General features: G+C 40.1%; 1 protein-coding gene across 1 annotated transcript in view; it reads right to left on the bottom strand.

Moving 5' to 3' along the window:
* Positions 1-21434, bottom strand: part of LOC126481661 (uncharacterized) — a 60265-nt gene extending 38831 nt beyond the window's left edge. Inside the window, exons 1-2 of the mRNA XM_050105585.1 lie at positions 21331-21434; positions 1843-1966 (exon numbers count right to left, since the gene is read on the bottom strand). Of these exons, the coding sequence (XP_049961542.1) occupies positions 1843-1966; positions 21331-21375 (169 nt within the window). The 5' untranslated portion in view covers positions 21376-21434. The remainder of the gene's footprint in view (positions 1-1842; positions 1967-21330) is intronic.
* Positions 21435-22321: the final 887 nt, after the last annotated feature.

Below are 22321 nucleotides of genomic sequence, written 5' to 3' on the forward strand. Positions count from 1 at the left end.
TACACAAAAAAGGCAAACAAGATGAATTGGGCAACTATAGGCCAATCTCACTGTTACCAATTTTCTCAAAAATATTTGAAAGAGCTGCATGTGATCAGATTGAAAATCACAATTCATCTAACAGCATTATCTTAGGCAATCAATATGGTTTCAGAAAAGGCCGCAGCACAATCCATGCAATAAATGAATTACTCACAAAAGTCAGCAGATGTCTTGATGATAGAATGTGTGTGTCAGGCATCTTTTGTGACCTGTCCAAAGCCTTCGACACAGTAAATCATGACCTGCTTCTCCAAAAATTGGCACGCTATGGTTTTCAAGGCAAATCTCTCAGCTGGATGTCATCATACTTGGCAAACAGAAAACAAAGAGTACTTATTAACATCAACGGCAAGAAATTTCTCTCAGGCTGGAAAAACACTCAATTAGGTGTTCCACAAGGCTCAATATTAGGGCCACTGCTTTTTCTATATTATATTAATGATATGCCATGTCAGGTCCAGTCTGATACTATCCTCTATGCAGATGACTCAACAGCTGTAGTCTGTTGTAAAAATGAGGTAGACCTAATTCGTCATATTGAACAAACACTTGGTGAAGTGGAGGCATGGGTCAAAAAAAATAACTTGACATTAAACTTTACAAAAACAGAAATTGTTCATTTTACCACAAAACAATCTGCACAGTCTATAAGGGAAATAAGGTATATGGACAAAAAATTAGAGACTGCAGACTGTGTCAAATTCCTTGGCGTGTTAGTCAATAAAAACCTGTTATGGAGTCGCCATGTGGACAACATACTGGGTCGACTGAATAGCCTTGTATATATTATGAATATCTTGTATAGTATTACTGATTTAGCTGTAAGAAAGACTGTATATAATGCATATTTTGTTTCAGTCATTAGGTATAGTATAATTTTCTGGGGGTCTGAAAAAACAAATTTACTTAGAGCTTTTAGACTACAAAAAAGAATCATCCGGGCAATGGTGGGAGCAAAACCAAAGCAACACTGCAAACCTTTATTTGTAAAACTGGATCTAATGAGCATTCCAAGCATATACATCTATGAAACTCTCACTTTCACGAAAAGAAACCCGCAACTTTTTGAGGGCAACTTCTTCTTGCATCAATATGATACAAGACATAGAACGAGCTACATGTTACCTACCCACCATTTAAAATCATATGAAAAAAACCCATACTATATGGGCATGAAATTTGTAAATAAAATATGGAAAGATATGGATGACCCAAATGTAAAAGGCACCAAAAGAGACCTGGAAAAATATCTGAAAGATAAATGTTACTATAGTGTAGAAGATTTCATGAATGGTAACAATGCATTATAATTGTAATTAAAATACCTCTTTGAAGATGTTACACCATGTATATTATTAGTTTATTGTATTTTTAGTATTGTTATATATAGTGTAAAAACTGACAAGTCACCTATGTCACAATCTTTGATTGTATAAGGCATGTTATGTGATAATAAAAATTGAATTGAATTGAATTGAATCTTATTTACAGTAAGTAGCAATCTGTCTTATTCTAGAGTATAATGACCACACACACTTCATTAAATATTTATAAATAATGTAAATTCAGTTACTAAATAAATATTTTGGAATCACTGGGTCAAAAAATATTGTCAGTATGCTCATGTCTGATTTCGGTTTCAAAAACGTCACTGTCATTTTTTTATAACCCAAACAAAATAAAGATTCCTCTTTGTTATTATTCAAAAAATCATTTTCACAGTCACAAGGTACAATATCTTGTATTTATCAGGTACAAGTAATCCACTACCATTTTCTCTGTATTGGTGACTATATTTACCATCTCTTTGTGAGTAGCTGAAGAACTGAGAGTACAGTGGGTATGAAGCATCTTTCTTCAAAGGTAATGGAGAACAGGACACACTGTGGTAACTTACATGTGACAGTGGATAGTTTGCAGACACCTGATAACAAAGAACATACTGCTGTACATTTAAAAAAAAAAAACACAAAATTTAATATCCCAAATAATAATAATAATGTCACAAAGTCATTACAGCAATAGATTGTCTGAAATCATGTAATATAATAATGCACTACTATATTAGAAGTTACATTAGATCATACACCGCATTATTATAAAAAATTAAGAAACTGATCGAAATTATCAGTGAATAAGCCTCTTTCTATGTTGTACTTTTTCTCAGAAACACATAAACAGGAAGATATCATACTGTCACGTAGTAGAAGAAGGTGTAATTAGACGAATGATGAACACTAACTTCACTTAACGAAGGTTTATTCAGCATTTGCACATAACAAGACCAAGGAGCGAAATGCTTTCGGCCAGAACACTTACAGTATATATATAGCTACAGAACATTCCAGTACATTGATTCTTGACATTTGTGGATACTTCTAAAATGTACACAAACCGAATATAGAAATTAAAATTGTATAGTCCATGTGAGTTTTGAACTCACGACCCTCCATGCAACAATTGAGTATCATAACCACTGCGTCACAGTGCTACTCAGCTTCTTCTGCAACATTCCTCCCTCCTTAAGGAACATTGCCGTGGTGTTTACGTCCTCCTCGTCCAGGAACGAGTTATCAGTCCTGCATACTCCGACTCCTGATGACTGATTCTCGCCCTGGTGATCTTCTTAGAACTCCTTTTGCCACTATGCATTTCGTCATCTTCCGCTTGTTGCCTGTCGCTTGAGCTTCGAATTTACCCTGGGTTGCAGGATCCTTATACGGCTTCATTCGAGGGATGTGGACCATATCTCTGATCTTTCGTCATCTTGTGTCGGGGTCGAAATCTTCAACTTCATAAGTAACATCAGACAACTGTCTTACAACCTTATAAGGTCCAAAGTAATGCCCGAGGAGCTTCTCAGAGAGACCAACCATCTGAACAGGAGTGAAAATCCAGGCTGGTAGGCAACAGGGCGGTGGCTCACGTCATACCTTCGGCAATCGTTTTCTTGAGCCTGTAGCATGCGGAGTTGAGCCAACTGCCGAGCTTCCTCAGCTCTGGTTAACACCTGGCCGATGTAGTCATCGTCCACCTCATCAGGATGTAACAGAAACACAGGGTCCATCGTCGTAGTCACCTCACACTCATGCACCAGGAAAAATGGCGTAAATCCTGTGGTGTCTTGTTTGGCGGTGTTGTAGGCAAACGTCACGAAAGGTAGCACCTCATTCCAGTTGCTCTGCTCAACATAGACGAACACTGATAGCATGTCGCCCAAGGTCTTATTAAGGTGTTCAGTAAGCCTGATAGTTTGCAGATGGTAGGCAGTCATCATGTGACGAGTAATGTTGCACCGACAGTTTATCTCTGTCACAAGATTCGATTGAAAAACTTTCCCTCAATCCATAATTCACGACCTTGGGGCACCGTGTTTTAATACAATGTCTTCCATGATGAATTTGGCTACCTTGGATGCTTCAGCTGGTTTCACAGCTTTTATAATGGCATAGTGTGTCAGATAATCAGTGCAAACAATAATTCATCTATTGCCACTAGCAGATGTTGGGAATCGTCCAAGTAGGTCAATCCCAACACACTGGAAAGGTGTTTCAGCCAGTGGAATTGGTACAAGTTGGCCAGGTGGTTTTTGAGGAACTGCCTAACTCCTCTGGCACTCTCAACAGAGCGACACATAGTGACGGACACTTCTAAATAAACCTGGCCAGAAAAATCTCTTGCGGATTCTATCATATGTCTTAATAAATCCTAAATGTCCAGCCTCACATGTGTCATGGAATTTCTGTAGAATATCTAAGTGCATGTGCTGGTAGCCACCTCTTTCCAAACAGATCAAAGTTTTTCTTGCAAAGTAATCCATTAACTACCTTAAATTGTTCTTCCACATCCTCTGACTGATTTAAAGCAAGCATAATTTGAGATATCTTGGTGTCCCTCTTCTCTTCAGCAGAGAGATCCTGGAGTGCAGCAAGACAGTCACTATCTTCATCGAAGTCTTGATGGTCTTGCACAGGGTTTCTTGAGAGACAGTTGGCATCTTGGTGTTTTCTTCCACTTTTGTGCACTATGGTAATGTCATACTCTTGAAGACGTAGTGGCCACCTGGCGAGTCGTCCTGTTGGATCATTAAGACCTGTCTACCAAAAAAGTGAATGATCGTCTGTAACAACTGTTAATGGCCTTCCATAGAGATACTGTCGAAATTTGCACATGGCCCAGATCACAGCAAGACATTCTCTTTCTGTAGTTGAGTAGTTTCTCTCGGCTTTTGGAAGTGTCCTAGAAGCATAGGCTATAACCTGCTTTTTTCCATCCCAAATTTGCACCAGAACAGCACCAATCCCATACCCAGTGGCATCTGTGTGCAGTTCTGTAGGTACTCTCTCATCATACAGACCAGGTACAGGGTCAGTCATCAAGAGCTTTTCGCAGCACATCAAAAGAATCTTGTTGAGCACCACCCCAGATTAATTTAGCATCGGCTTTCAACAACTCTTGGAGTAGCCTAGCTTTGATACAAAAGTCTTTCAAAAAAAGACGGCAATAAGAACATAATCTGAGGAAGCTTCTCACATCTATAATACTTTTAGGAATAGGAAATTTCGTTATGTATCTCACCTTTTCTGGGTCTGGCCGCACACCTTCATTTATCACAAGGTGTCCAAGTATTTTGATTTTTTTTGCTACAAAGAGACACGTTTTTGGATTAAGTTTCAGTCCACCTTGTTGGAGACACTTAAGAATGGCTCTCAGTCTTTCTACATGCTCATCAAATGTCTCTGAGAACACTATAATGTCATCTAAATGACAAAGACACATCGTCCACTTCAGGTGACTTAGAAGATTATCCATCATCCGTTCAAAAGTTGCTGGTGCATTACACAAACCAAACGGCATTACCTTAAACTCATACAGGCCCTCAGGGCATCTACTTCGATTTGCCATTATCCTGAGTACATGTCCATGGTTGAAAAAAACTTAGCCCCCTTCAGACAATCTAGTGTATCATCAATTCATGGAAGGGGGTAAACATCCTTTTTAGCTGTCTTATTAAGCTTCCTGTAATCAGCACAAAAGCACCATCCTTCTTCCTGACAAGGATCACTGGTGACGACTATGGACTCTGCGAATGCTGAGTGATGTCATTCTAAATCATTTTCTCTTCCTCGTCGCGAATTATTCAACATTCTGTTGCTGACACCCGGTACACCTTCTGGCTTATTGGTTGATGGTCTCCAATGCTTCACCATCAATTTGTCTAATTTGCTCTTCACTTGTGGATTGAAGCATGGCAAGTAGCTGCTTCTGTTGTTCCTTAGTGGGATCTGGTGATAGTTGAGCTAGAAGATCATGTCTCATAGTGATAGTGCTAATTTCACTGACAGACTCGGCATGGGAGGTTTCTATGATGCTCAGCTGTTCTTCAATTAATGGCTTAGCAGTTGCTATGCACATGCATCTTGGAAGGATCTGCGGTTCTCGGCAACTGTCGACTATCCACAATACACCGAATCTGTTCTTAAACGAGACGACAGAGGCTGGGATGACCAAGTTATTCTTCAGTGGGATGCTTCTCTTACATTCCACTACAAGATCCATCGGTTGATGCATGGCATGAAATGTGACAGTTACCTTTCTAGTGCTGACTGCAGGAATGATCACTTCATCCAGCACACACAGTCTCCACACACTCAGATACGCATCTTCCTGTCCACAGTATCTCATCTCATCTAGCATAATCTTCATGTGACCACAATCTATAATTGCCCGAGAGAAGCTTTCTAAAAGTCCCACCCAAGAATGACATCATGACTAGACTCTTGTAAGATGATGAATTGTAACGGCTGTGTATGGCCACTTATACCCACACAAATCGTACATCTTCCTGTAGGTTTTACATATTTCCCATTAGCCACCTTCAGCAGAGATGTTTTGTTGTTGACAAATACAGTTTTCTGCAAGTGGTGATGGTACTTCTCCGAAATGACGTAATATGATGCTCCAGAGTCCACAAGAGCTTGGGCTGGGTGGCCATCCATGAGGATATCGATGCAGTTTCCTATCATTTTTGTAGTGATCGACGGCGGAAGATTTTTCTCTTTGGCAGCTTCACCTCCAAGGAAGGTCGCACCCTTTAGTTTTCCAGGTTGCGGCAGCTAGGTGATCAGATGGAGCTTCTAAATGGCGATGGAGACCTTGATCGGCATGTTGGGGAGCATCCTCTCCAGCAGCTAGCTACGTCGTTCTGCACCCACATCTTCTAGTTCATCTTCGCTGTCCCAGATTTGGCATTGGCTAAGATTGGTCTGCTGTCTTCTGGCATGGGCGCCATCAAATATCCGCTGTCTTTCTCAACAGTAGCACACCACACGTCCTGGTTGTCCACACTGGGAACATACTGGTTGGTTATCCTGGGTCTTCCTTGGTGCCCAAATAGGTTCCTCATGCGGCATTGTAGGAACGTAACTTCACCTGGGTCCTGACTTTTTCACTGTTTCAAACAGAAATGAAGGACGAGAGATTGGGTTCAATGTCTGTTCCACTTTCTCCCTTATGACCTCTTTACACTTGTGAAATCAGTTCCTTCCTCCATCACATAGATCGATGTGACATTTGGAACCCGTTCAAACTTTTGAATGTAATTATTTTTTGATGCATTATCTCAATATACTGGCACTATTTTAAGAAGTTGTCTGCTGTCGAAACCTCCTTCAGGATTAGGGCTTGATGCATGTCTACAGCAACACCCCTCATGAGATGTGCAACCTTATCTTCTTCCTTCATACAAGGATTCACTATTTTACACAGCTGCAAGACATCTTGAATGTAGGATGCTGTAGTTTCTCCTGGACACTATGCCCTGCACTTTAATTTATCTTCAGCCTTGCACTTCTGTCGTCGTGGGTCGCCGAAATACTTCCGCAGCTCTGCCTGGAATATTTCCCAGCTTGTGAACTCCTCCTTGTTGTTCTCATACCAAAACTTGGCAGTGCCCTCCAAGTAGAAAAATACATTAGCCACACACACAGTATCATTCCATTTGTTAAATTTGGCTATACACTCATATACCTTCAACCACTTGTTTGGATATTGGCCATTGTCACCAGAGAACCCGTAAAGATGTCTCATGTCGTGGCACACAGTTGCTGTCAATGTAATGTCCTCTTCTTCTTTTGTCTCCAATAGATTGCGACCTGCTGAATATGGCTCTAACTCGGGTTTCTCGCCACATAAACAGTGCCTCTGTCATAACCTGATGGGAGTCACTGTGTTGCCGATATTGTGCGCTATCACAAGTTCCAATATCCAGCGTCTCCACCAGAATAATGTCATGTAGAAGAGGATGTAATTGGATGAATGATGAATACTAACTTCACTTAACGAAGACTTATTCAACACTTGCACAACACATACAGTATATATACAGCTACAGAACATTCCAGTACAATGATTCTTGACATTTGTGGATATTTCTAGAATGTATTCGAACCGTAACTACTATACCATGGTGCTACTCAGCTCCTTCTGCCACAAAACAATAAACAAATATTATTAAATTATTTATAACCTATGTCAACATAACTGTTAACTGGTTTTGAGAATAAGTATGTTCATTTGCTTTTGTGTTATAAGAATGAATATTATCTCTGTGTTTTACTTCTAATTTATTCTTCTTCATCCAAAATAAAAATAGTAGACCTATAAATCTATAGCCGTCATAATTGTCTGACAAGAAAATAAAGGTGTACAATGAGCTTTCCACACACAAGAAAACTGTAAAAGCCAACAAAAACCAATAATGGGTAAAAGGATTATCCAGAGGCAAAAGTTCCAGAGGTAGACAATGTCAGTGAAAAGTTAAAACTGAATACTAATTTCTTTTATTATTATTATTATTATATTTCTTTCTTTATCCATCCCTAGACAATAAGTATCGTTTGGATGTTGTGCAAATGTTCACATAACTTTGATATAAATGATTTACAAGTAAAGTTCTTATTTGATGTTGAGTTGACTACTAAATAAACTTTTGGGGCAAAGATGGGCACTGTCAATAATTATTTTCTGCAAGTATGCACAAATGATACAGCATTAATCTTTTACATTCCTTTATCCTATATGACACACATCTTTACTCAATACAAAGAAAATTCAGAGCTTAATACAAATAATGGAAAGAGCAAAGGTAATCTCTCACTGCATAGTTGAGGCACTCAGTGGTTAATTTATTACCGTCATTATCACAGTGACTCTTCAACTGAACAGGCCTGTGGAGGCACTCCTAATGAGTTTTAGTTGCTGACAATAATAATTAGTACCGGTTGAACTATGATATATGTAATGACAATAAAGGACACAAAAGTAATTTTCATGTGAACTTTGCCTCCTAGTCTAAGGTTCAGAGTAAATTTTTGTGCTTTGGTGCATAGCTATCAAACTTTCAGTTAATATTGAACATTAAACTACGAATTCCTACAAAATGAAAAAATAAATCTAAATCATTACCCATCAGCCACTTTTTCTACAAACAATCTGAATACCTATAGTCAAAAAATGAAAAGTTTTATAGCTATGTGGCAAGTAGCAGTGTTCATTGTAAAGCTGAATGACAAGTAGCAGTCTACCGTAAATAGGATCTAGAATTTACAAAGAGGACAAGTATGTAGGAAATCAGTGCAATTGGGTATCCAGAATAACACTCGTGGTTGAAAGACTAAAACTGTAACACTTTATTAGAATTAGCATGGACAGTCATACTGATAAATTAGCCTATGTCAGATACAAAGACAGATTATATCATTGAATAAAACCTTATCTGTTTTTAAGCTGTGTCATTTTTAATAAAACACTCCAAACTTTCAATGGCTATCCCCACAACCGTTGTCAGGAGTAAAAACCACTGACTGTTGGGGCTGGCACAGTTTTCTACTTATATAGGCACGATTGTAGCATCTGGCGCCAATCATAGAGGGCTGAAACGATGTGCCTGAAGGTGAGTTGGGCAGCTCATAGCAGATCTAGCCCATTGCAGGACCAAGTGACATCAAGTGGCAAGAGGGACCGGCACCACATTCGAAATTGCTGCACCCCCCTCGCTGCAAGTGTCAAAACATCTGTCTTTGCTATCTTTCAATATCCAAAGCCTTGACCCAACCGGTGCTAAGTGTATACCCCTGGTTTCTGTTCAATTGTTGCTATTTATTCTAATCTTAGCCACCTCCATTTTCTAGGCAATAATCAGCTATGGCTGCCTTGTCAAGCTCCCTTTGTTTAATATGTCACTTGTGCTCGGTATAACACTTCACAACTGTACATGGGATACCATATGCAGTAGGTATACAAAGAGCTATGTAGTCTTCAACAGAGTGCAGCAAATCTTGTTATCATCAGGGTTAGCCAGAACAATGGTCCCAGTCCATGAGTTTGCAGCCAGTCCATGTGTTTGCAGAACACTTCCTAACTTTCTGCCTGTTGCCCCACACTGTGGCAGGAAAGCAGCCGGCTTGGTCTCTTCTACTGATCCAAGAGGCATCCTTCATCAGTGACACCTGGAAGAATTCTCACTTCCTGTAACCATTCTGTCTGAACATGTACTTCAACTGCTGCAATTCAGTCAGAAATAACCTTTGCTCTGTGTACAAACATTTTCAGGATCACTTTCTTGTGTAAAGGGTGAAAACTATCAGCATTCAAATATTGATCAGCATGCATTGGTTTCCTGTGCACTGAATGACAAAGCCAGCCCCCTGGCTTCTGCTCAACTAAAACATTCAAGAATGGTAGACTGCTATCCACCTTGACAGTAAATTTAATGTTTGCTGTAGTGAAGCACCACATTGAAACTGTTGCAGTGGACAGAATTTTTAACTGGACTAGTCATTCCCTAGAGAGCCAGTGGATGCATTGGAGAAGATAAGAGCTTGATCTTAATGCCAGAACCTACTTGAATGCCATTAACATTGTCACCAATCAACTGGGAGTGCGTGGACATAGCAATGGCAGCACAACAACATACAAGTTTGTGCAATGCAATGTCTAAGCAATGCAACAAATTTCACCACTTAACTCATGGAGAAACTGACATAAGGGCCATAGAACAGTCATTAACCTCTCCAACAAAGAACTAAATGACAGCTCTGTGGCAGCATTGAGTAAAGATTTCAATTTTTCTCCAGCCACAAGACTTCTGCTCATATCAGATATTGTTAGTGGAACAGAGCAGTGCATTCAACATCTATCGCCTGTTGCAGCTGATGACATTGGGCTTACTCACAGCCATATGATGGCTAAGCCACTGAAATCTAATATTAACCAGGAGGAATGACGTGACATGTGCTTATTAGATGGCAATAATGGCTTAGTAGTCTTTCGAGCCAACAAAGGAAATGCAGCCATGGTACTGAGCACTGACGACTACCACCTGAAGAAGCTACCTTTAATAGAATATGATACGTACCAGAAGTTCAGTCATGATCTGACTGTCAGAAAAACTGGGAAATGACAGAACTCTTGTTTACCAGGTGAAGAAATTAATGCCTCGTGCTGCTAAACCTCCCAGGCTTTATGAATTGCCAAAAATACATAAGGAAGATGGCATTCTTAGACCCCCTTTTATTTATTTAATTTGTTTATTTATTTATTTACATGTCATGTTCCGTAGGACCAAACTGAGGAGCAAATCTCCAAGGTCATGGAACGTGTCAGTTAGTGCAATCAGTTTTCCAAACTGGGACATAGTGAACACTATGTTGCAAATTCACAGACACTTGTTTAACAAACTGGGACATAGTGAACACTATGTTGCAAATTCACAGACACTTGTTTAAGCATTCAAGAAAATGAAAATATTCAAGCGTGTCAGTATGTGACACAATGGATCTTCTGGTTCAGCAGTTCCACCTGGAATCACTGAATAGTTCTGTTGTGTTGTAACGACTACATACTTCTTGTACTACTATGAATGTTATAAGATGACAGAAGGGACAGAGACTAGATCACCACTGTCTCCAGCAGTCGCAAATTTCTTTGTGGAGCACTTTGAGGAACAATTTCTGAACTCTGTAGCCTTGCGTCCATCTTGCTTCCTACACTTTCCTGATAAGGCCTCATGGCAAAAATGCACTACAGCAATTCGTCAATTACATGAATGGCATCCATCCCAACATCAAATTTACCATCAAAATGGGTGCAGGAAACCAATGCATACTGATCGATACTTGAACACCTTATACAAGAAAGTGGCCCTGAGCTAGTACATTAGTATATTAGTACACACAACAAAGATTATTTCTGATGATAATCACCAACAGTCTGAATTTCAGCAATTTAGACATGGGTTGAGAGAGAATTATTATAGCAAGGGAGACATTGCAAATCACTGTGAATTGGCAAATGAGGCCAAACCAGCTGCTTTCCTGCCATACTGCAGGGCACTGAGCAGAAACTGAGGACTTGGGCTGAGATCAATGTTCCAGTTAGCCCCCAAGATACAAGATAGGCTGCACCCTGTTCAACATCATACAGCTCTTGATGCGCCCAGTGCATATGGTATCCCTTGTGAATGCACTAGCATCCATTTAGGTCAAATAATCTGCACAGTTGCAGAGTATTGTACTGTGCACAAATGACATATTAACGAAACGGAGCTTGATAAAGTTAGCCATAGCTGCCTGGAAAACACACAAAATACACTTTGAAAAGATGAGAGTGCTGGTTCATGTGTCACCTTCTAGGATTTTGTTAAAAAGGACACAGCTGATATTAGAATAAAACAGCAACAATTTTAACAACAGAGACCAGGCATACACACTTAGCAGGGAATGGGGGCAAGCTCTGGATATCAAAAGTAAGCAAAGATGGATGCTTGGCACCTGCAGGGAACCGGGTGCCAGGCCCCTGCGTAACTTGGTGTCACTCAGCCCCACGCTACTATGAGCTGCCAAACTCACCTTTTGTGAACGTATTGATTCGGCCCTCTCTGACTGGTGCCAAAAGTCGCAATCGTGCCTACACAAGCAGAAAACCATTACAGCCCCAGCAGTCAGTAGTTTCACTCCTGACAATGATGGCCACTGAAAGCTCAAGTCTTTATTTGAAATGATGCGGCTTGAAAACTGAGAAGCTTTTATTCAGACATTCCACTATGAAACACTCAACAGAGGATAGATTAAATCACTCTTTCAAAGCAAAAAGGATCAACAAAATCCACCATGAGAATGATGCATTCACCATATAAAATCCCTCCCAAGGGTGCTCAAGTCCACTGGTTGGTGCAGCACATTAGTATCACCTTAAGTGTGTGCTGCCAACATTCGATGAGGCCATCTGGGGACAGTACGCTGTTGTCCGAAGGCACTGAATGCTGTCGTGTTGTCTGAATGCTGTATCATGACAATGAATGGCCAAGAAAGGAAACTTCCTGCCTGTGCAGCTGGCATTTTTCATCATTTGCAACTATTCTGAATGTCTGTGGCACTTCAAAGATTTCCTGCAAACGCCCTCTACATGTTCTGAAGAAGCTGAGAATATGAGAAACTCATCCAAATAAGGGAAGAACCTTAATAATGAAATGTTGCATTGTTTGGGCAGCATTTACCCCAAACAGCATGAAAAGTAATTTGTAAATTCTAAATGGTATAATAATGCCATCTTCCAGGGCCTAAGGACACAGTCTGACAACTGAGCACGCTGAAAACTAATGTGCTGGCTAATGTAGGATAAAAATTCTGTTTGTTGGGTATGGTGTATCTATCTGGCACTGTACAAGTGTTCAGAGCCCACTAATCTGTTCTTTCTTCAGCATTTGGCACCAGGAGGATGGAGGAAGCCCAAGTGCTGTCCGAAGGTCATACAGTCCCTGACAGTAACAATTCATCGATTGCCTCCGTAGTGGCATGTAAGTTGCCTGGTACCAGCCTTTGGGCTTTATGGAAAACAGGGGGTCCTAGCATAGTATTCATTTTACACATGGTATGCAGATCTAGAAAGTGACGACCTCACATTGTACTTCCTGCTGCGCTGAGAATGGAAGTATTACAACGAGTGCACAGCCACATATTATCAGGCCATAAAGGGAAAAAAAAACTGATGGAAGTGTGGCTGAAAGATTTTGGTGGAAGAAACATCACAGTAATGTAGAACAATAGCTAAGAAACTACGTACCATGTGCACAAAGAGCACTTTGGAGTCATCAGAAAATTCAGTTACAGTGACTACCTGAAGCTGACAAACCATTTTCTATCCTAGGACTGGCTGTCTTAGGACCTTTTAATAGCACACAAAAGAGTAATGAATATGTTCTTATGATGATAGAGCAGTTTTCATGATATTTAGTAATGGCAGCACTTCCAGATCAGAAGACAAGTACTGTAGCACAGGCAATGGTAGACAATTGGTTACTGAAATTTGGTGTGCAACAAACCATTATGATGGATCAGTGAACTAACTTTGTATCCAAACTAATGAAACAATTATGTTGCTTACTGAAAATTAAGAAGTTACATACCAGCCCATTCCATCCTCAGATGAATGGACAAACAGAGCAAGTCCACCATATTTTATCCAAACTGATAATTCATTATGTAAATGCACAGCATTTGGACTGAAGTGTATATTTACACTTTGTCATCAGAACACATAAATCAAAAGTTCATACTGGAAGTGGCCTCTCGCCATACATGGGCAGAAAATGCAGTCACCTTCTGATGTACTTCAACCTAAACTAGGTCCACAGAGCGAACTGTGAATAATTTAGTGACAAAATTTGAGAGATTTTGGTACAGGATAAAGTGGGTCAACACAAAAGCTTGAAAGAGGCAAGAATGTGTTAAGTTATTTCACCAGTCAATGTAAAATTACAGTTGCCACTTACAGCTTCTATAGTCCATGTAAGAAGTGTCAAGTAGAAGTGATGTTGATGCATTGTCACGGATTCCTTCAGCCACTGCAGAAAAAGAAGAACTAGCAAGGAAAAAGGAACATCAGAAAAATGTACCTTACGCACTTAGGTCTAGGATATAGTGTGAATTTCATGTGAAATGCACTTATGGTATTTGTTAGTTATTAAGGTTAGTCTTAATTTTCTTTACTTGTTGTATTCTTTGTTTATGTACTTGTATAAAAGAGTTAGGGGATTAATAGTACTTCCATTTCTCTTAGGAATTAAAACTCCTCTATTGAGAAGTTGATGACTATGTTGCAACATTTAACAGAAGTAGTACCACAAACACTCATACAAAAGAAACTATGTTAGTTGGATGCAAAAGGAAGGCTGTTAAAAACTGTATTTGGAACAGCAGATAATGAAGATATTGGAAATTTAAATAATACAACTGGAAATGTGCAGGAGTTAGTGCAAGATACAGAAGCAAAAGAAGATTGGCACACAACATGCATAGGAAACATGGAGCAGGGAATACTCAATGTTACTAAAACAGCATGGAACTTAGCAACAGCATTAAAACAATATGTACACAACACCAGGAATGCGTTAATTAGTGATCTAGAGAAAATACAAACCACGTGAAGCAAACTAGATGAGATGTGGTGATAGCAACATTGTTATGAACCTTAGCAGACAGATTAGTCGATACAAGGATTGAGGTCTTACGAGACAGATTAGACAATGCAAGGATTGAGGTCAACACTCTGCATGAAGCAGCACATCATGCTCCTCACACACAACCAAGTGCAATGTTATTACATCCAAAGCAAATTCTGATGACATTACAGAAAGCACAAAGAGGCTTTCCAGAGGGACTACAACACATCAAGCCTACAACCAGTAAGAATATAGCTTTATTTTACCGCATATCTCACTAAGAGTGGATATTGATCATGCTAGATCGCACAATAAAATACAATCTCCAGTGGTAGGAATAAATGTGCAAGACCAGTGTTACACGGTACATCATACCCATTTAAATGGGATGCAATTGGGAAATGGATATAGAGTCAAATTCAAGAAGTATTATTAGTTACCAAACAGAGGGATGCTCATGTCATTGTGTCTGTACCAGATTTGAAAGACTGTATTAGAGAAAATTTTAATATTTGTCAAACAAGTGTGATACAAATGAACAAACAGTCATGTGATATTCAGTATTTTTTTTTGAGTGGGGAAAAGGGGGGGGGGGGCGCGTGGCAGGATGGAGGTTGCAAGCAGCAGTTGGAGAATTGTAGGACTCCCCTTGATAGGTGAGGGGTGCACTACACAAAGGAAGCAGCTACTAGGGCAACACTGCAGGTGGGGGTGTTTTATGCTGTGCAGTACTCTGAGGTAATCTGATGAACAACTGCCAAATGACATGCAGATAGTGAAACCGGACAATGTTCAGAATAATGACACTCCAACTGTCAAAATTTTATTAGTAAATAGTCAGAGCATTTGTAACATGTACCTAAATTTACAGCCACCCAGGAAATTTCTTGCACTCAAATTATTATTGGGACTGAGATCTGTCTGAAACCAGAAGCAGGAATGATAACAGGCATAGGTTAGCAAACAACTACCACCATCATGCCTCAGCAAAAGATTTTGCAGAGAACCCAAAAAATATCTGTTACTATTTAAAACCACTAAGTGGGTCTAAGGCTTCTATCCAGACACTCACTGACCAATCTGGTGTAGCAGTAGAAGCCAGCAAAAGAAAAGGCAAAGTTTTAAATTTCACATTTAAGAAATCATTCATGCAGGCAAATCGTACAAACATACCTTCATCTCATCATCACACAGACTTGTATATGGAGGGCGAAGTAAAATAAGCATCCCTGGTGTAGAGAAACATAGAGAAACAACTAAAAGAGTTAAAAGCAAATAAGTCACCAGGTCCGGATGGAATCCCAGTGCAGTTTTACAGAGAGTACTCTACAGCATTGGACCCTTACTTAGCTTACATTAATTGTGGATCTCTTGCCCAGCAAAAAGTCCCAAGAAACGGGAAAAAAAATACAGATGACTTCTGTATATAAGAAAGTTAAAAGAATGGACCCGCAAAATTACAGACCAATATCCTTCACACTGATTTGCTGCAGAATTCTTAAGCATTTTCTCAGTTTGAATACATTTCCTTAACACTGAAAAGCTTCTGCCCACAAACCAGCATGGTTTTAGAAAGCACAATCCATGTGAAACTCAAGCATGTCCTTTTCTCCCACATATCCTGTGAACCATGGATGAAGGGCAACAAACCGAGTCCATATCCCTCGATTTCTGAAAAGCATTTGACATGTAAACCACTGCAGATTGTTAATGAAGGTACAAACATATGGAATAGATTCCCAAATATGTGAGTGGCTTGAATGCTTCTTAAGTAACAGAACATAGCATGTTGTCCTAGACAGCAAGTGTTCATCAGAGACAAGGGTATCATCAGGAGTGCCGCAGGGAACTGCAAAGGACTGCTCTTATTTTCTGTATACATAAATGATCTGGTGGACAGGGTGAACAGCAATCGTAGTTCTTAAATCAATTTCACGACATATGTACTTCTAAAATTTTCAGATAACTGCTATTCAAATGCTGTAACTTAATTTCTTGTGTGTTATGCTCAAGAGAAGTATAACAACAGAAAAAAATTATTACCATTAGTATATTAAAGCACTTTAAACATTTTATACAAGGAATTCTCATAATTATTTCCAAATACATTATTAAGTATATCGAACAAAAACTGACCCACTTCCACGAAACTTCACATTACTTGATAATGGTCTTAATTCATGCAGAAAGAGAGTCCACAACTTTCTTCAGATATGCCATATCCAGTTCAAGTCACTCATTGATGATAAGATACCACAGACCAATATGCAATGATGTTGACGCCTACATTTCACCCGCTGTTCCAAAAATTCCTGTGAGAATTTGGGATACGGACAGGTGCAGAAAATCAAAGATATGTACATAAAGTAACAAACATTCTACTGAAAATGTTCACATGAGACATCCACACATGATCAGAGTACAGTGCTAGCTGAACAGTCAGAGTCCAATCAGTTGCTCTCAGTGGTCAGCGATGTTGTTGTTGTGGTCGACAGCCAGCCACTAAAACGCCCCCCCCCCCCTCCCTCCCTCCCACATAATGTGTGGAGCCCAAGGGAGGAACTGTTGAAGCAGTGCTGAGGTCAACAAGGCAATGTGGCGGTCAGTCAGCACTGGCATTGTGTATGGAAAGTTTGCCTGACCTGTTGCATCATAGCCCGTTTCTCATAGGCAAAGAGGTGCAGATGCGCGTAACCAATTTTACCATGGCAGGCACTTCCACAAGACCTGATGTGGATCCCACACTGCACAGCAATACTCCAGAATAAGGTGGACAAGCGTGGTGTAAGCAGTCTCTTTAGTAGACCTGTTGCACCTTCTAAGTGTTCTACCAATTAATCGCAGTCTTTGGTTTGCTCTACCCACAATATTATCTATGTGATCATTCCAATTTAGGTTATTTGTAATTGTAATCCCCTAGTATTTAGTTGAATTTACAACTTTCAGATTTGTGTGACTTATCGTGTAATCGAAATTTAGCTGATTTCTTTTAGTACTCATGTGAATAACGTCACACTTTTCCTTATTCAGGGTCAATTGCCACTTATTGCACCATACAGATATCTTATCTAAATATAAAACTTTGAACATAGCTGCTAAGGTTCAGTGACCGTGTCAGAATTACATTAGAACAAATAAGCCCTCAGTCACAAATATTAAGTCAAAATTGGCCAAGTTTTGACACTGCTATGAGCGTCGTCTTCAGAATTAGACTAATTGTTCTAAAACATATTAAGTATATAATACATTAATAAAATTAAACTTTGTACTGACTGGAAAAAGATGCAGTATATACAAGTCACATATTAAAAAATGCTGACCACTCAGCTATCGGGGCAGACAGCAACTAGAGAGACGTGGGTGGAATGTCAGTGTTAAGGATGTCGGCATGCAGCCACCATGCATACCAAAGAGACTCTGATCTGATCAATGTGATGGTGTACTTCAAGAGGGTGGTGCAACTGATGTGAGCCACTAACTTATTAGCCAGTGTGAACTACAGTGCATGTAGCCTATGCGGTAACTGACAGTGATAGGCTGGAGGCCGAGAGGATGGAGGAATTCTGGGTACCAATCCGTTTTGCATAATTGATAAAGTAAGTGCAAGCACTGTTGTGTTGAACTCATGTTGGGAAGAGGCACTGAAGTTGTTAGTGACAGTTGGAGGTGAATAGTGCAACTGACAGTGGTCGCATCGGCATTGCGTTTAGTTCAGATCCCTCCGATATGTCCCGAATGTAGCACTGTAGAGCATTGTCAACCTGTAGTAGGTGTGTGGTAATCAAACTTGGGACCAGGTCAATGTGCTCAATGGAGTAGATGATGTCTTGTGGAAATCGGTAGTAGGCAGGGATTGAGCTGCATTTTATCCAATTATGCAGAAGAGACATGGTGACACTGTGCTATGCAGCCGGAAAGGCTAGCGGTGGAGGAGCCTGGTGTGAGGAGAAACAGGGTGTACTGTCATGCATATTTTGTTGCAAGTCCGGGATCAGAGACAGTGCAGATGCGGATTGGAGTGAGGGGAACAAATGTGGTCATATGTTAGTTACGTGTGACCAGCCACCACTATTGGGGTCATGCACATGCTGTCACACCATTGTCATGATGGTTGTGTGTCAAGACTGAGCTGCTCACACAACATGGTGAGGGTTGTGAATGTGTCATTATTACATTGTGGGAACAAAGTGATCTCCATATGGAATGCATCTGATGATGCACGGCAGTTGTTATAGTGTTGGTGGAGCACAGAGAATTCGTCTGCTGAGAAGGCACACTGCTCGAGTGTGTCAAAGGATGTATAATTGTCTTCCTGCTGTCTCTCTTCAATAGTTGATGTACCAGGTTGGGGCAGAGGTGATAGGCCAAAAGATCCTGGGATGTAGTGGCCTATGTCGAAGTACAGGAGCACAGCATGATGAAAAAGAAGGAGAGATGCAACTGGCATAAAAAGTCCATCACAAGGTCTGGTTTTATGATGCCCTTATGAGAGAATGTCAATGTGAGGTGGCAAGATGATGCCACTTGCAGATCTGTGATTGACGAGCTGGCAGTTTTGTGCAATTGCAATGCCATAGGTTCCTTCACTGTTGATGAGCCACCAAGTGGTAGTAAGTTAACATCAGGGCCGATGTCTACTGGGAAACTGCTTGTCGGGAAGTGGGACAGATGGGGATGGAAGCCTCAGAGAACATTTGTCAGGATTCATACCAGTGAAACGATCATGTTTATGAGCAAAATAGGAGACGTGAAAACCAATGCAGCAATTGTCAGTGGAGTCAGAGAAGGTTCACTGCTCTGCAGAACATTCAGCCAACTAGGATAGTCTTGTCGAATAGATAAAACTTCTTGAGAGCACTACTGGGTAGTTACAATCCAGACCACAAGTTGCGTGAGGACGCGTTAGCATGTGGTCATGCAGTGAGAAATCATTTGATTCAACAGGTTGCAGTTCACTGTGCCAAGCTGCAGTGAGGATATAGATTGTATGATGCCAAGAAAAGTGGCTTTGCCCAGGTGCAGCAGAATTAGCCACACATACAACTGTATGGACGTGATGCAACACAGGTGAGAGCACACTGTGCTCAGTAGTGTTATGCCCACACCCGGGAGCAACAGGGATAGTGATCTTCTGCACAGGCATGGATGTGAAGCAAGTCTCAAGGAGGAGGGGGTTTGTTGATGTACAAAGATCATCACTCCAGCTGGGTGTCGTGATGTCAGAATCAGAACCAATCAGGCAAAGCTTAGCTGCTGCATGGAACAATGGTGCCACGGCTGGGGCTGAGGCGCATGGCAGCGAGCACTGTCGTCAAAATTATGAATACCAAGTCTGTGGAATTTTCTTGATACAACTGTTCATTTGCAACATCACTAGTCAGAAACATCATTGTCTACACTCGTAGGCCAGATTTGAGGTTGGACTGGACAAAACTGGGTATATTAAACGTTCAAAATTCTGGTAATTGGCAGTAGCAAGGGTGGATTGAACAAATTTGCACATTGTCTAGAAGTCACGGTGTCCACAGGAAATGAATGGCAATCCATGTTGCCGGAATGTTGCAGTGCAGTCTTTCTGCGTAGTATTTCTGCAAGTAGAGTCCAGCAATGAGGTTCCACAGTGTAATGTTTGCTGTGTTCAGTTGTTTAGGGCTAGCACCATAAGTTGAACCACAGTACTGAAGCACTTCACTTGCACAACAGAAATGTAAAGATTGTGTAAGAGTCTGTGACCAAACACTACACTGTCCAGAACAGAAACCATCACAGCATGGCATGAAAATTTTGGTGATTGGTGATTATGTGCTGATATCATTGTCATAGCCGTATTGACATGAAGTTTACCTCATATGTGCTCATCATGAGTCATCAGGGACACTAAAATGGGTACTGGGGATAGAGACGGGTGCAGAGTATCATATACATGATGCATACATAGACTAACACAGTTTATATTGAAGACATTTAGATGAGACATCTGCACTTGACTTGAGCACAGTGCTTACTACACAGTCAGAGAGAGTGGCAGGGGGGGGGGGGGGGGGGGGAGAGCGGCAGGGGGGGGGGAGTGTCCTAACACTTGCTCTTGCTGTTGTTGTGGTCGATAGCTGCCACAGTCCCAAAACTTTTCTAAGGGGTTACTATTGGGTGATTTAATATGACAGAGTGTTTATTAAATCAGGAACAAATCTATGCTGCTCTATGAATACAAATGTTCTCACCTTGGACAATGTGAGTGTCCATAAAATACTCATCATAAAGACGTAAAAGCATCCTCAAGATGTTATCCGAAATCAGCATCTATTGTAGTTACACGTAGATATAAATAAGCTTCTTTAAGAACATCACATTATAGATCTGGCCCATATATGGTTGAATCTTCAAGGGCACCAAATACGTAGTGATAAATTGCTGCCAAGTCTACGAACAGCAGAATGATTGATAGTTACCTACATGGCCACTATTGACTTCAGTATGACAATCTACCAAAAACCACCTCCCCCCCCCCCTCCCTCCCCCTGCCAACCAAATTGTATGGATTCATTAACTGGAATCTTGTTGTCATTCAATCAACTAAGGACTAAATAAGCAGATTGCAACTCCACTGGTTAGCAAATGAAGTTTTTGTGCAGCAGTATTGTGATCATTCATACTCAACTTCACATAAATTGTTTTCATTTAGTTTCTTCCTAATTTGTGGAAACATAGATATCATGTTATCATGAAGATACTACTCCAACTGTTTATAGTTATGTAAATTAAAATTACAAAGAACTGAGAAAATTTACAGAATTCACTGGCTCGTAAGAAGGGGCACAACTGGGAAGTAGCATAGACTGTGGTCTACATCCCACTGAATCTTTGCATGAGGAAGTCACCAGATTGCTTAGGTTTGACCAATCCCTGTAATGGAAAAGAAAACAAGTTCCATTAATACACATGAATATTCTCAACAAAAATAATGAACATAACCAACAAATATCACTACAAGAATTTTAACAATTTTAAGCTGAAACCAGGAAAATATGACAGCAGACATAGGTAACTATTTTTACCACACCATTAAAATAGCTATTTGCATAAAAAGATTCCACAATATCAACAATACAATATGAGCAACACAGAACACAGGCCACACACATATTGACTGACAACTGCTTGGTAGACGATTGAAGATTTCAGTATCAGCAAATTTACCTCTTTTGTGGTGGTAAAATGTTTAACTTACAGCAAAGATTATACTTGCTTTTACTGTTACAGGTAATCCAGTAGAATTATGTGTGACAAAACACATCAGGAAGTGTACATATCAATACTGAGTTGCTGACGTCATATGAAAATAATTTCCTGCGAATACCCCACAATTTTTAATTAATTTCTCGCACAATGGAATGAAAATGATCAAACCTAAATAGACTTAGAGCCATTACTGTCACCAAAACATGGTAATGCTCAAAGCAAAAGATAACAGTCTACAATGTGTTTCGAAAACATAGCGTACTTAGTGGAACATTATTATATATGTGTGCATCTGAGAATCTGTACAAGCATACCTGGTTTGTCAGCTAGTAATTTAGCATAATAGAAATTTTCAAATTCTTGTGGCTTAAGTGAAAGTGAATGACTGGAGATTTAATTTGTTTTATTGAAAGTGAACTAACATGAATCAAGGCGGACTTCTCTGAGTCCATTTCATTGATGTCACAGTCTAAATTATTACAAACATTGTGTCAATAATATTTTTTCCAGATGACAAAGATAAAACATTCAATATTCATG

This window comes from Schistocerca serialis, chromosome 5, assembly GCF_023864345.2.
Source record: "Schistocerca serialis cubense isolate TAMUIC-IGC-003099 chromosome 5, iqSchSeri2.2, whole genome shotgun sequence".
Classification (NCBI taxonomy): domain Eukaryota; kingdom Metazoa; phylum Arthropoda; class Insecta; order Orthoptera; family Acrididae; genus Schistocerca; species Schistocerca serialis.